The 13,395-nt window shown below is 40.3% G+C and overlaps 1 protein-coding gene across 3 annotated transcripts in view; it reads left to right on the forward strand.

Moving 5' to 3' along the window:
- PTPRA (protein tyrosine phosphatase receptor type A) overlaps positions 1–13,395 on the forward strand; it is a 142,266-nt gene that overhangs the window by 112,166 nt on the left and 16,705 nt on the right. For all 3 annotated transcript variants that reach the window (XM_045833085.1, XM_045833087.1, XM_045833088.1), the window contains 3 exons: positions 3,664–3,754; positions 4,769–4,845; positions 11,548–11,584. In XM_045833085.1, the coding sequence (XP_045689041.1) occupies positions 3,664–3,754; positions 4,769–4,845; positions 11,548–11,584 (205 nt within the window). The remainder of the gene's footprint in view (positions 1–3,663; positions 3,755–4,768; positions 4,846–11,547; positions 11,585–13,395) is intronic.

A 13,395-nucleotide genomic window follows, 5' to 3' on the forward strand; every position in this document is an offset into this window, starting at 1 on the left:
AATAAATCAGAGAAATGTAAATTAAACTGACATTTGATATATTCAGAATCTGACAATAGCAAATGTTGATGAGGATACAGAACCACTGGGAAAGTGGTTCTTTGCTGATGAGAGTGTAAATTGGTACAACTACTTGGAAAAACATTTGGCCTTATCTGGTAAAGTTATAGGTACACCTAAAATGCTTGCAGATGTACATAAGGACACACATACCAGTTAGTGCTCAGACTAGGACTGTTCGCTGTAAACAGCCCAAATATTCGTCAGTAGTAAAATGAACAAATAAATGTTGGTATGAACTCAAAGTGCAATGCTGCAAAGTAAAGTGAATGCACTTGGCTGCATGGAACAACCTAGATGAATTTTCAGATGTATTATGAATATTTGGAGGGGGGGACAAGTTACCACTTGATTATGATTTATTTTTTATAAATAAAATAGACAACAATAAAAAATATTGTTTAAGGATACAAGATGTGTGGGATATAAATAAATTAAAGCAAGATAATAATAATTACAAAATTCCAAGTTTACTTGTGAGAGAAGGAATAGTATATGACAAGGGAAGGGCCCAAAGAGAACTTCTGAGTTAAATCGTGTGAAGGATATATTTTCATTTTTATAAATATAGAAATTGAAAAACAATTTTTTAAAAAAGACGTAATACATATAGCCTTGCTTCCAGTAAAGGCTTATGCAAGGGATGAAATGGTTTTCGATGCCACCTAGTGTTTTGAGAGAATACAACATCTGTAGCTTCCTGGTTCAGCTGCTGCTTCCTAGCTCTGTGGGCTAGGTTTTTCAGAGTAGACACTGAAAGGAGTAAGATTCTCCTTGTTTTCATCCCTGATCTGGCTCTTCAGTCTGACCCTTTGTATATAGTGCTATGTTCTCTAGAGCAGGTCCTTTCTTTTCCCTTGTCAAACAATGGCTCCTGTTTCATCCTCACTTTCCTTTTAGGGGCCTTACCATGGCTGGAGACCTAATTTTTTTTCCATCGTGATTTGGGGAGCTAAGGATGCTGATAGGACTATGAGGTGTGGTCATTGTTATTACTGACCCTGGGGACTATTTTCAAGTCTTGCTGTCACTGCCTTTGTTCTACATCATTTTAGACAGGGAATGTACAGGGAAAATGATGCCTCTGGATTAGTTGTGAGGGCTTTAAAAACTTGTGTCTCATCCTGACCTGTACCAGGGTAGAAACATGAGGAAATCTAGCCTCTTTGGGTGAATTGGGCAACTCCAGTCTTTTCCTCTTTTTTTTAAGTTTGTTTGTTTGTTTATAGGGGAGGGAGGGAGGAAGAGAGGGAAAGAAGCATGGATCCGTTGCCTCTTGCATGTGCCCCAACTGGGGACCTGGCCCCGCAACCCAGGCATGTGCCCTGACCGGGAATGGAACCAGTGACTCTTCACTTAGCAGGACAAAGCTCAACCAACTGAGCCATGCTGGTTAGGGCGACATTCCAGTCTTAAGCAGTGTCTCTCTTCCATGTGCAAGAGTCCTGCTCAGGATACTCTTTTTCCCCTCTTATGTATTGGCAGCATAAATTGCCTTTATTACTAAAATAACATGCAGAACCTCCAGGATTTTAACTCTGAAAGATAAATCTTGAGTAAATGAAGGCAGATGGCCTATGAGACCCTAACTGCCTTTATCTTAGGATGTTATTTTAATTTCTCCTATCACTGTCTTGCTGATTCCCAGGAAATCTGTTTGCTACCTTATTAGAGCTCTTGCTCTCATTTAGCAAAATTGATTCCTTGTAGACCAGAATTTTCTCTACTTAATCATATACTTTTTGATTATCAAAACTGGAAACCTAATAGTCACCTTTCATTCCTGTCTCTTTCTCTCCCCAGTCTACATTCCCTTTTTTCCATCTCTAAATCTATTCATTCTGTCTCCAGAATATATCTCAAATGCATCTATTTCCTTGGACCATCATCATCTTTCCGTGTTTCTGTTCTTGCCTACCAGTCCATTTTCAATGTAGCAGCCAGAGTGATTCTTTAACATGAATATGTTGGATTGCAGTTTAAAAACCTTGAAAGATTTCCTCATGCACTTAAAATAAAATTCTAGCTCCATATTGAAGGACCTATGTGAAAATGTGTGAGTTAACCTTACCAAGCTCATCTCCTCCCACTTCCTCTTGCCATCACCAATCACACTTTCTATGTTACACATTCACTGACCTTTTACTTCTTCCCACGAGCCAAGTCTTCTCCTGCCTCTGAGTCACCACAGAAACTGTTCACTATTTTCCATACTCATCCTTCCTCATAGAGATCCACCCTGTAATATAAATTTGGGTATATTTTCTCTAATAGCATTTTGTTCTTTCATTGCATTTATCATGGTGTTTAATTTTATATTCATTTGTTTTATTTGTTAAATGTCCGTCTTTCACCCACAAGTTTGTATTGTCTATGAGAACAAGAACTATGTATATGATTGATTAACCACTGTTTGCTCTGTATCTAGCCTGGTATCTAGTAGGTACACAATATATATTTGTTAAAAGAATAAATGAAAAATAATACATGAACCATAATTTCTTAAGTCTTTCCCTACTGCTGAATACTAAGGTTATTTTCAGTTTTGGATCATTCTAAACAATGATGAAGTAAATAATTTGAACATAGAGATTTTTCTTTCTTTAGGCTAGATTCTCAGAAGTGGAGTTCCTAGATCAAAGAGTATGAATATTTTTAAGTCTCATAAAACATATTTCCAAATCACTTATTAGAAAGGTTTCTAGGTTAGAATTTTAAACTGCTTCCCTTTTTGCTTTCTTAGTTTTGAATATATGGAACATATAAGAAGAAAACAATTAAAATAATAAGGTTTAGCTTTCTACCCCTTTCTAAAATTAATTTATTAAATTCTTATTCTATGCCAGACATGAGATTATCTTATTTATTCCTTATGTGGCAGATATTAGCATCTCAATTTTACAGATGAGGAAACTTGGTCCTAGAAAGTTTTAACAGATTTGCTCAATTTCAGATATTCTAGACTGTCTCATGTCAAACCATTTGTGCTTATCCACATACTTACTTAATATACATTTGCTTCAAAACTGCTGCATGGTCACTGTCAACTCACCCAAGTCCTCTTCTACCTAACTGCTGAGTCCATGTAAACACCTGTCCTTGCTTCCTTGCCACATATGCTAGAGGCTGGGCTGCCATACCCATATGTCAGGGCACTAGAGAGAATCTAACTCAGCTAACCACTCAGAGCCCTCCTGCTTGGTTCTGTCAGATGCATCTCATCCTTGTGTGATGGTTAGCATGGGGATAAAGGGCTCATACCCTCAGTTATGTCCCCACTCCTGCTAACAGGGGTGGTCCATTTCGACCCAACATTGTAACCAGCCAGTCCCTAACCACATAGTAGTTGTTTAAAGAGCATGCTGCATAGTAACTGGAAGGGCATCCTCCTCCCTGGGGATTCTTGGTGGTAAACTAAGAAGCTTGCTGGCTCTTTAGAGGAGAGGTGCTTTCTCTGTGTTAGGCTGTAAGTGTTCGCTTGGGCCCATCTTTTTCCCTCAAGAAAACGTAGAACTTGCTGCCAGGTTGGGATTTGACGTAGCAGTTTGCATGTTTGATGTTTATCCCTGTTAGTAAATCCTCTAATTTCTCTTAACCTTTCAGGCTCTCCCTGCTTGTCCTATCCAAGCCACCTGTGAAGCTGCCTCCAAGGAGGAAAATAAGGAAAAAAATCGATATGTAAACATCTTGCCTTGTGAGTGTTTGTAGGGTTTCTTGGAATGTAACCTGAAACTGCGTCTCTAGCCAGTTTTGCTGACAGTGGAAAGAATCTTGTGATTGATCATAGGAGGGTTGGTAAGGAGGATAAGATCAGGCTTTCTGTCAAGCTGAAATTGCCTTTATGGCTCCCAGGGCGACACCAGGTGCTCACAGAGTCAATTGGGGTGCTTAATCAGGTTTTTTTGTGGCAGGCCTAAAGTTTCTAGGAGGTTAAGGAGAACTCAGAGGTTTAGTTTCACTCAAACCAGAGAGGAAGTGGGTTGTTAATGGTTTTCTGTAGCACCCAAAGAAATTCCAATACAATGTTCTCGCTTCATAATTTCTTCCCAGAGTTAGCCATTACTAATCAGTTGATCTATAGCTTAATACATTTTTCTAGGCCACTGGTCTCCAGAATGGGATATGCATAATCCAGTGTGATAAAAGAGCAAAATGTTGGAACTTTGCCTTAGTTTTATAATGGCTTTTCACACACGCACACGCATGCACACACACAAACATATATAACTCTTTAAAAAACTTCTGGTATTTTGGGGGTACATAATACAGATCACTATTCTAGGCATTTGTAGATACTTACATCTTATTTGTGTATGAATATATGTATATATTATATATTTTTAAAATGTAATCAGTATATTATATACATTCCTCATACTGTTTTTATTTTAATGGTGTATATTGTCAGTTCATCTGTTGAGAAACAAAAGTTTTCAATTTCCTCTTTATCAAGTGCTTACTATTCCATATTGTGGATATATCTGAATTTATTTAACTAGTCCCCTAATGATGGTTGAGATGTGTCCAAATTTTTGCTGTGACCAACAGTGCTGCAATGGCATCTTTATACATATGTGTCTCTGTACCATAAGCACAAATGTCTTATCTGGTCCAGTTGTATCAGGACCACTGAGAAATAAAATTGGATTGAACTGTTTTAATGTTAACTAATTAATATTTAAATATTAATTACTGTTTTTTTTCCTAGATGATCACTCTAGAGTCCACCTGACACCAGTTGAAGGAGTTCCAGATTCTGATTATATCAATGCTTCGTTCATCAATGTAAGGAACTCAAGCTTTTCTCATCATTACCTTGAAGGACCATCGTGAGAGTCAGTGAATACTTTATTGAGCATATTCTAAGAACAAAACAGGCTTTGCAATCTATAGTAAAAATAATGGAGAATAGGGTAAGAGTACTGATACTAGCTAAATCTGGTTCAATGTGTCTATCATGAACCAAGGCTGAGGGAAGAACTGCAACTGGGAGGAAGTTTTTAGGGGTGATTTAGAGAATATTCATAGAGATGGTGTAAGAGACTGGAGTATGTTTTATAGATCGTGGGGAAGAAGCTAGTAAAGAAAGAGAGTTTGAAAGGAAGACAGATAGAGTACATACTAGCAAGAATAAGCCTGACTACTGAAGTAGGCTGCTTGAGAAGAATACTGATGGAATTTGTACACCCACGTTCATAGCAGCATTAACTACAATAGCCAAAAGTAGAAGTTACCCAAGTGTCCACTAACAGATAAATGGATAAGCAAACTGTGGTCTAAACATGCCATGGAATATTACTTGGCCTTAAAAAGGAAGGAAATTCTGACATATGCTATAACATGAATGAACCTTGAAGACATTATGCTAAGTGAAATAAGCCAGTCACTAAAGGACAGATATTGTATCATTCTACTTCCATGAGGTTCCTAGAGTAGCCAAATTCACAGAAAGTAGAATGGTGGTTGTCAGGGACTAGGGGGATTGAGGAATAAGGAATTATTGTTTAATAGATACAGAGTTTCAGTCTAGAAAGGTGAGAAATTTATGGAGATGGGTGGTGGTAATGGTTGCCCAACAATGTGAATAAACTTAATGCCACAAAAATGGCTAAAATGATCAGTTTTATGTTAAATATATTTTACTGTAATTTTTTTAAAAGATTACTGATGGAAAGATTTCTTGCTCTGGGATTGATGGTAAAGGAAGATATAGAATAGATAGAGATGGTTTGTATATGTGGATAAAGCAAGCTGAGGGAACTCATCTGTTTTCTCTAAGAAGTAAAGTCATGGCGATCTGGTAAAAGGAGGAGATGGGATTGTGACTTAGAATAATGAAAGTTTAGAATAGCTTCTTAGATCCATAAGAAAGCTGAAAGGGGAAGAAAAGGGCATGTCTGGCTGCAGTGAGGTTCTACCTAAATGAAAATCATTGGTGTATAGGGCCTTAGCTTTAAGACTTTTTTCCAGCTGTACCCTGGGCTTAGTGGCATGTAGAGAACATATGGTACTCAGACAAAGGGACTGGGCATTGTCATTTGCCACTTCAAGTAGCCAAGGGTTTCAGGTTCAGTAGAGAAAGGAAGTGATGTTAGGAATGAACTAATATGCTAGGAAAAGATGGTGGGATCAAGGAACTAAAGGTCTTAAGAAAGGGAAAGAATAGGGTTGGGATAAGAAAAGAAGAAAGATGAAAGAGCAAGAGGCTATGACAAAAATAGCCATCATTCGGACTTCAGAAATGGAACAGTTTGGGCATATTTAACAATGATGGTCACATGTTTGCCGTTGGAAGGAAAGGAACCCTGGTAGAGAAATGATTGATGTGGTAAATAAGGAAAATGGAGAGGGGCTGGTAGTCAGCTTCATTCCTAGGACTTACATCAAGGATTGTGATGAAGAGATTGGGAGGAACAACTTGACTTTAATGTTGTGCAGACGAGTACAGGAATAATCAGAATATTTTCTTCTGCGGGTAAGAGAATATTCAAATAAAATTGGTCTAGACAGGCACGTTTATTTATTTCATAGCCTGAAGGCTGATGTAGGCCACTTCTAGAGTTGGCTGATCCCATGACTCAGTAGCAGTCCTGAGAAACCAGGAGCTCCCATCTTTCTCCTGGGATATCTTCAGTCTGTTGGCACTGTCTCATGGTCACGAGATGTCTGCAGTATTTTCGAGCAATCCTTGTAAACACAGTGAACAACACAGAGGAGGAACATTTCTGCGTGTGCTTTTCTCTTTATTAGGGAGCATTACCTTTCTCAGAAGCCTCCCAGTACACTGCTGTTCAGGGCCAGCAGACCAGGATTATATCACATGCTTAGACCTTCTTTTCAGTAACTGGCAAGGGCTTCAAGAATTTCATGATTTACCTTTCTGGGGATAAGGAATGGTCACCTTCCAAGCCAACAGAGGTAAATGTCCAAACAAAATTGTGGTGCTTTTTGCTGGACCGCCACCACCCTCTTGGACATCTGTTGTGTACAATGTGTCATGCTAGCCACGGTCACCAAGGTGCTAAGCAGGATCCGCTCCCGGGAATGGTGCACATAGGTGTGCATGGAATTCATGGATGACACTAGCCACTCCATCATCTGCAGCATGAAAGGCCCTGTGTGCAAGGGCAATGTACCCACCATAATGTCAGAGTCGGAGCAAGACGCTTAGAGGCTGTGCTGAGTTTGTGCCTGGGTCCTGGATGTCTGAGTAGGCCACATGGCCCAAAGGGATGATATGCGACCATTAATAAAACATTTATATTGTATGTAAAAGAAAATTATGGTGATAATGTCAAAGAAGAAAGGGGAGGAGTGGCTTTTGAGTTAGTAACTAGCAGTGTCTGTCATCATAACCAACTTGGCTCCTTCCCAAGTTGAAGTAAAGACAGACAAAAATTAGTTTGATGTTAAGGCTGGTAAACAGGTAAGATTGGTCTGTTCATGGTGATATTGAGCAAGGCCATAGAGCAAGCAGGCCTCCTTTGGCCATGTTGAGTTGGTGCTCACAATAGGGCACCTTATAATGCCTTGATGGTTATTGGAGAGTTATGAATAGGTGACATGAGAGTTTAGAAGAAGAGAATTAAATTGGAGGTACCTGTGATCTCAGTGACAATTGAAAGGGCAGGGGGGAAGCATGTAGTTATCCACGAGTAAGAGTCAAGGATTAAAGAATATTTAGGTTCCACAGTTTATTAAACTCAGTCAACATTTTTTGAGCACCTGCTGTGTACTGAGCACTGTGGGTAGGCACAAAAGTTATAGAGATAAGATAGGGTCCCTGGTGTGACACACAGGTAGATTATTTTCTATAATGTACAATGTGTGTGAAGGAGGTATGACCAGGTTCTGTGGGACTCAGAGGAGGAAACATTTAGCACACGTGATGATCCAGTAGAGCTTAATATTGAAGGGTAAGTCTGAGTTCAAGAAAAGAAAGATGGGGAGAAACTTCAAAGCAAAAGGAGAAGCATGAGCAAAATCAGAGACTGGAAACAGCAGTCTGATGATACAGGTCCAAGATGGGAAGTAATGGAGCATGAGGCTTGGGGAGTTGGTAGGAACTCCTTCTTGGAAGGCATTGAATGTGAAGTATATCCATTGGGGTTCTTAGTTGCAGATAGAGGAGTCACTTTGTCTACTCTTTTAAGCAGGAAGGAGTTTATTAGAAGATATTGGGTAGCTTTTAAAATTTGTGGGAGAGCCAATGAACCAAAGTAAGGTTCTGCTCAGTGAGGAACAGAGCAGTCAGCGATGTACCCAGCTACCCCATGTGACTCTCATAGTGAAACTTCTGCACAAGTGCTATGGAAGAACTGGGTGCTTCTGCTGCCATGCTTGCCCAAAGACCAAGTCTTCCTAGCACAGTCACTATCTCACATTGCTCACTTCTACCCCAGGTCCTGTGTGGGAGCATCTGCTAGGAAGAAGCTAGGACTGTGCAAAACTGGACTGCAAGGGGGCACTATAGGAAATTTGGCTTTTAGTTTCTCAGCCTGTATAGTAAGAAAGTTAAAATAGCAGTAGGTGGGACTGGGTGCTGAGTGAGCCACCTTACAGTATCTGTAAATTTTCAGTACAATCAAGGGTTTTGATTAATTTTCTGGGCAATAGGGTAACATCAAAAGGTATTAAAGACAAGAAGTCACATGGCCACATTTGTATATTGGGCACTCAGGTTACTGTGTGCAACATGGATTTAGGAGGGCCAACTGTAGGTTGTTACAGTAGCAGGTTACAGATGATGAGGGCCTGTAGAAAAGTTGGAGAGGAAGTGACAAAGTAAAAACTACTTTGGAGGTAGAATTTAATAGGACTTGGTGATTAATTATATATTTGAGAGAGTGGAGTATATAGAGAATAGGATGATCCATGTGGATGTATCCAGCACACAGTTAGTCATACTGATTTGGAGCTCAGAGGAGATATTCCAAAGCCGTGGTCTTGGAAGTCATTAGAGCGAGAAGATTGGGTCCTGGGACCCACCAGTCTCTGCTAGGCACATTGAACAGAAGGCACTCTGGAATGAAATAAATGGAAACTGGGAGAGAAGAGCATCTCAGAAGGCAGAGTAAAGCATGGCAAAGCGTTTGGTGGTCAGCAGGGTTCAGTGCAAGTGAGAGATCTGGTGAGAAAGAAGGAGCAGATGTGCCTTGGGCTGGAGTATAGGGCAGACAGTGTCCTTTGCTGAAGTAAATCAAGGCCACTTGTCAGTCTGCCAGTTAACTTACCAAACCCTTTTTCTCCCCAACTTCATTGAAATACAGTTTTTATAACAAAAATCTATTTAAAGCGTAGAATTCAGTTTTTATTGAATTTACCAAGTTATGCTGCCATCACCCCTAATTGTTTTTAAAATTTTAACAGCTTTATTGAGATATAATTCATATACCATAATTTTCACCCATTTAAAGTTTGCAATTCAGTGGTCAGTATATTCACAGATATATGTAGCCATCACAGAGAGCTGCAATCACAGATGGATCTTGAGGGGAAGTGGTACCGGGCACCACAGAGTGGTGAGCTAACAGTCAGTGGAAACTGGGACCTGTGGTTTGGGGAAAAGGAAGATCTCAAAGTGAATCTGACATTGGGCACAGGAGGAAACAAAACAGGCAGTGGCACAGTTGGCAAGTGGGCTTCCAGCCTGGAGTCATAGAAGGAACTGATTTTCTCACTCACCTTTGGATGTTTAAGAGTGTATAAGGTCTTTGTTGTTTTTTTAAACTGGTAGGAATGTAGTTACCATCCAGAGTCAGCTGGGATTTGACTTTCAGAATGCAAAAACATCTCAGGACCCAGGGAGCCACATTTATTTCATCAACATAACACAAGGAAGATCAGTAGTTTTGCTTCATTCTAGTTATACGTAATGGGCTAAGCAGTGTTGCCATATCATGTAGGTATGTGTTCACGGGTACACAGGGCACACTCCTGGTGAAGATAGGGTAGGAAGCACTTTGGGGCTGGGGTCTCCACTGTGCTTTCAGTCTATTTATGGCCCATGCGCTTGGGTGAGAACTGCAGTAACTTCTCGTGGAGCATGGATATGGTATGGCTTAACATACTCCAAGAACTTCTCAGTTTTAATTACAAGTTTAATACCAAAGCAGAATGCAGCATCCCGAGTTAAGGCTTTCTCAGTTTCCATCTTGTAATGATTAAAAGCATTAGAACTTAAAACTGAAGTTACAGCAGGCTTCCTGTTGCTGACTCTAAATATGTCCATCTCAAGGCATAAAGCTTACTGTTTCTGTACCAGGAGGCAGCCCTGCCCTGTTCTGGTTTAAACTGGAATAGGAAGTGGCTCCTGAAACTCATGCTGCCTCCTTTATTCTGCCACTTCCTTGCAGACTTGTATTTCACATCATCACTTTGGTGTGACCTGGTATCCCATTCATGAAACTGCCGCTCATTGCCCATCTTACTGTTGTTTGAAAGGCAATGGGTAATTAACAGTCCTTAAACCAAATAATTTTTCACTTACCTGGGACTTCTCAAGTGAGCACAACATTTAAACAATGAGGTTGAAAAGATGTATAACTGAAATAATAAACACTAAATAGGAACGTATGCCTGTTGTCAGTTTTTCAGAGGCTCCTTATCTGTATCCCCAAGCTCCTGTGCTTTTTCTCACTGCTTTTAGTGGAGAACCCGGAATGCTAGGAGCTGGCCCACCGTACCCACAGGGTATCCCCAGAAAGTTTCTGCACCAGAGTAAAGCAACATCAATAAAATACCGTATTTTACCATGCATAATGTGCACTTTTTGCCCAGACTTTTGAGGGGAAAATAAGGGTGCACATTATACGTGGGAACCAATGCTAAAATTTAGGTGCACACTATACACTGGGAGTGCATTATGTGTGGCAAAATACAGTTACACTGTTTCCTCCTAGTGGGCCCAGCGTCATGTATCGAACCATCACATACGCTTCGTCCTTGGAAGGTTCTTATTCATTAACACTAAGCCCCAGATTGGCAGGCTCTGAGAAAGAGTCAGAAACAGGGTCTAGCCTAGAAATTGGTATTTGGATATTCTTTTTTTCTTTTTTTAAGATTTTATTTATTTGTAAAGAGGGGAAGGGAGAGAGGAAGAGAAACATCAATGTGTGGTTGCTTCTAGAGCACCCCCCACTGGACCTGGCCCACATCCAGGCATGTGCCCTAGACTGGGAATTAAACCAGAGACTCTTTGGTTTGCAGGCTGGCTCTCAATCCACTGAGCCACACCAGCCAAGGCTGCGTATTCTTCATTAATAATTTACTTTGAGAAGACTACCTAGATCATGTAATCTCTATAGTCTTTGACTCCCTCTATCTCAAACTAATCCCTTGGAAATTTCCAGAATGGAAATTCTTGTTAATTGCCTGGACCTCCTCACAAGGGAGGCTTTGTTAACTGGTTGGGAGTTTGGAGAATTTGATTTCCAATCCATTTTTGGTTTTCACTTTCTTTTCTTCCTCACTCTCCCCTCCCGCCAGGGCTACCAAGAGAAGAACAAATTCATTGCTGCACAAGGTAAAGTTATGATAATTTTTCACTCTCAGGTTTATCCATAAGCTCATAGTGGATTTGGGTTATTTCTTTTAAAAGCTGAATAGATTAATCAGAATGCAGTAGCCTTTGTATAATGATCACCACCTGAAAAAAAAATGTGATCTGCTTTGCAAATTTATAACTAAAGTGATCTTAATTACTTATATCCAGGGGTTCTTAAAAGTAGACCTTTTGTAAGTGTGCATAAAAAGACTGGAGAAAGCTATGGCGCAATGGCTCATGCATGGTGTAATGAGGTCTTCTTGTCTTACGCCCGCCATTTGGGGACGTTAGGTTCTAGCCAGGCTGCTTGGAATTCGAATTTGTAATTAGTCTCCAGAAAGGATTGGCCGCCTCACAGGGCCCACGCTGGCTCTTTTTCTCCCCGACTCATGGGCCTGAGCTCCACTTTTATTCATAGATGAGTGGTCTGGGCACCCTCAGAGCAGGGACCCAGTGCTGTGGACCTGCACATGCTCTGCATGCATTCCCGCAGCCTGCTTTGCTGAGGTTTCCTCACCCTTGGGATTGTAGCTAAAATATGTTTATGTTTGCAGCATTAAAAAGTAATTGATGTAGTTATGATCCACGTGAGCCCATTTATTTAGTCACTCAACAAATGTTTATTGACCATCTGTTATGTGCCAGGCACTGGCCTAGGTAAGTGATGGAGATATGTAGGAGAATAAAACGGGATATGGTCCCTGTCCTTTTGGAGCCTTTAAGTAGAGGACTATTTATAGCAAAATGAGCAGAAATTTTGGTAAGTGGCTCTTGCTCTTCAGTACCAGTAGCCACATGTGGTCATTTAAAATTAAAATTGTAATTAAAATTAAAATTTTAAATTTAGTTTCTCAGTTAAGTAGTCACATTTTAAGACTCACTAGCCATAAGTAGCCAGAGGCTTCCATAGTAGTACAGGTGTAAGACATTTCCATCATTACAGAAAGTTCTCTTAGACAGTACTATATAGACATAAAATAGAGATGTAAAATAAAATAGTGATCAAGGTAAAGTAAGTTACAAAAAACCTCAGACCCTTTTTACCCTTGCAGACTCCCACTAGGGTCCCATTGTTGCCTAACCAGGTCCTGCTTCCCTTTCCTCTGTACTCTTGTAAGGTCCAGTTCAGCTGCCACCTGTTCGGTGACGACTCGGGCACCATCAACCATGTGCGATCTTTTCCTCTCATTACTTGCCTTGGGGCTCTGGTGACACTAAAACATTTGTTGAATTAAGGTCTCCTGTGACTTCCTGGTTGACTTTTTTTAGACTCCTATCCTCTGGAACCTTTTCACAGTGCTTCACACTCCTTGAAACTCCTCCATAATTTCCTGACATTCAGTTACCTTGATTTTTCTGAATATTTTTTCTCTGGCCCTTATTCCTCATTCTGCCCCTTAAATGTAGCTTCTCCCCAAATGTGTGGATGGCTGTTTTCTTGAAACTCTCTCTCTCTCTTTCATGGCACCACTTTCAATTCTTCTGCCTCTCCATTTGCTCCTCCTTAGTCCTCTTCCCAGAGTTTTTATTCTATCTGAACTTGAATAAATGCTGAGGGTGCCCAGCATTCTATGACCCCTTCTTTTCTCTGTATTCTCTTGGAGAGACCTCGTCTAATACCCACCTCTGGCTGCTGCCTCTCTCGAACTCTCCTAAGCTACATTTCAAACTAATGTTGTACCCCTTCACTTAGATACCCCCACATACTCTTTAGACTTAACGTCAGAAATGAAAATATGACTCTTCCTTAGCCCACAAACTGCCTTCCTCCTGTATTCTCCAGCCATAAC

Source organism: Phyllostomus hastatus, unplaced genomic scaffold (genome assembly GCF_019186645.2).
Source record: "Phyllostomus hastatus isolate PE091 unplaced genomic scaffold, TTU_PhHast_1.1 phas_contig_17, whole genome shotgun sequence".
In the NCBI taxonomy this organism is placed as follows: Eukaryota; Metazoa; Chordata; class Mammalia; order Chiroptera; family Phyllostomidae; genus Phyllostomus; species Phyllostomus hastatus.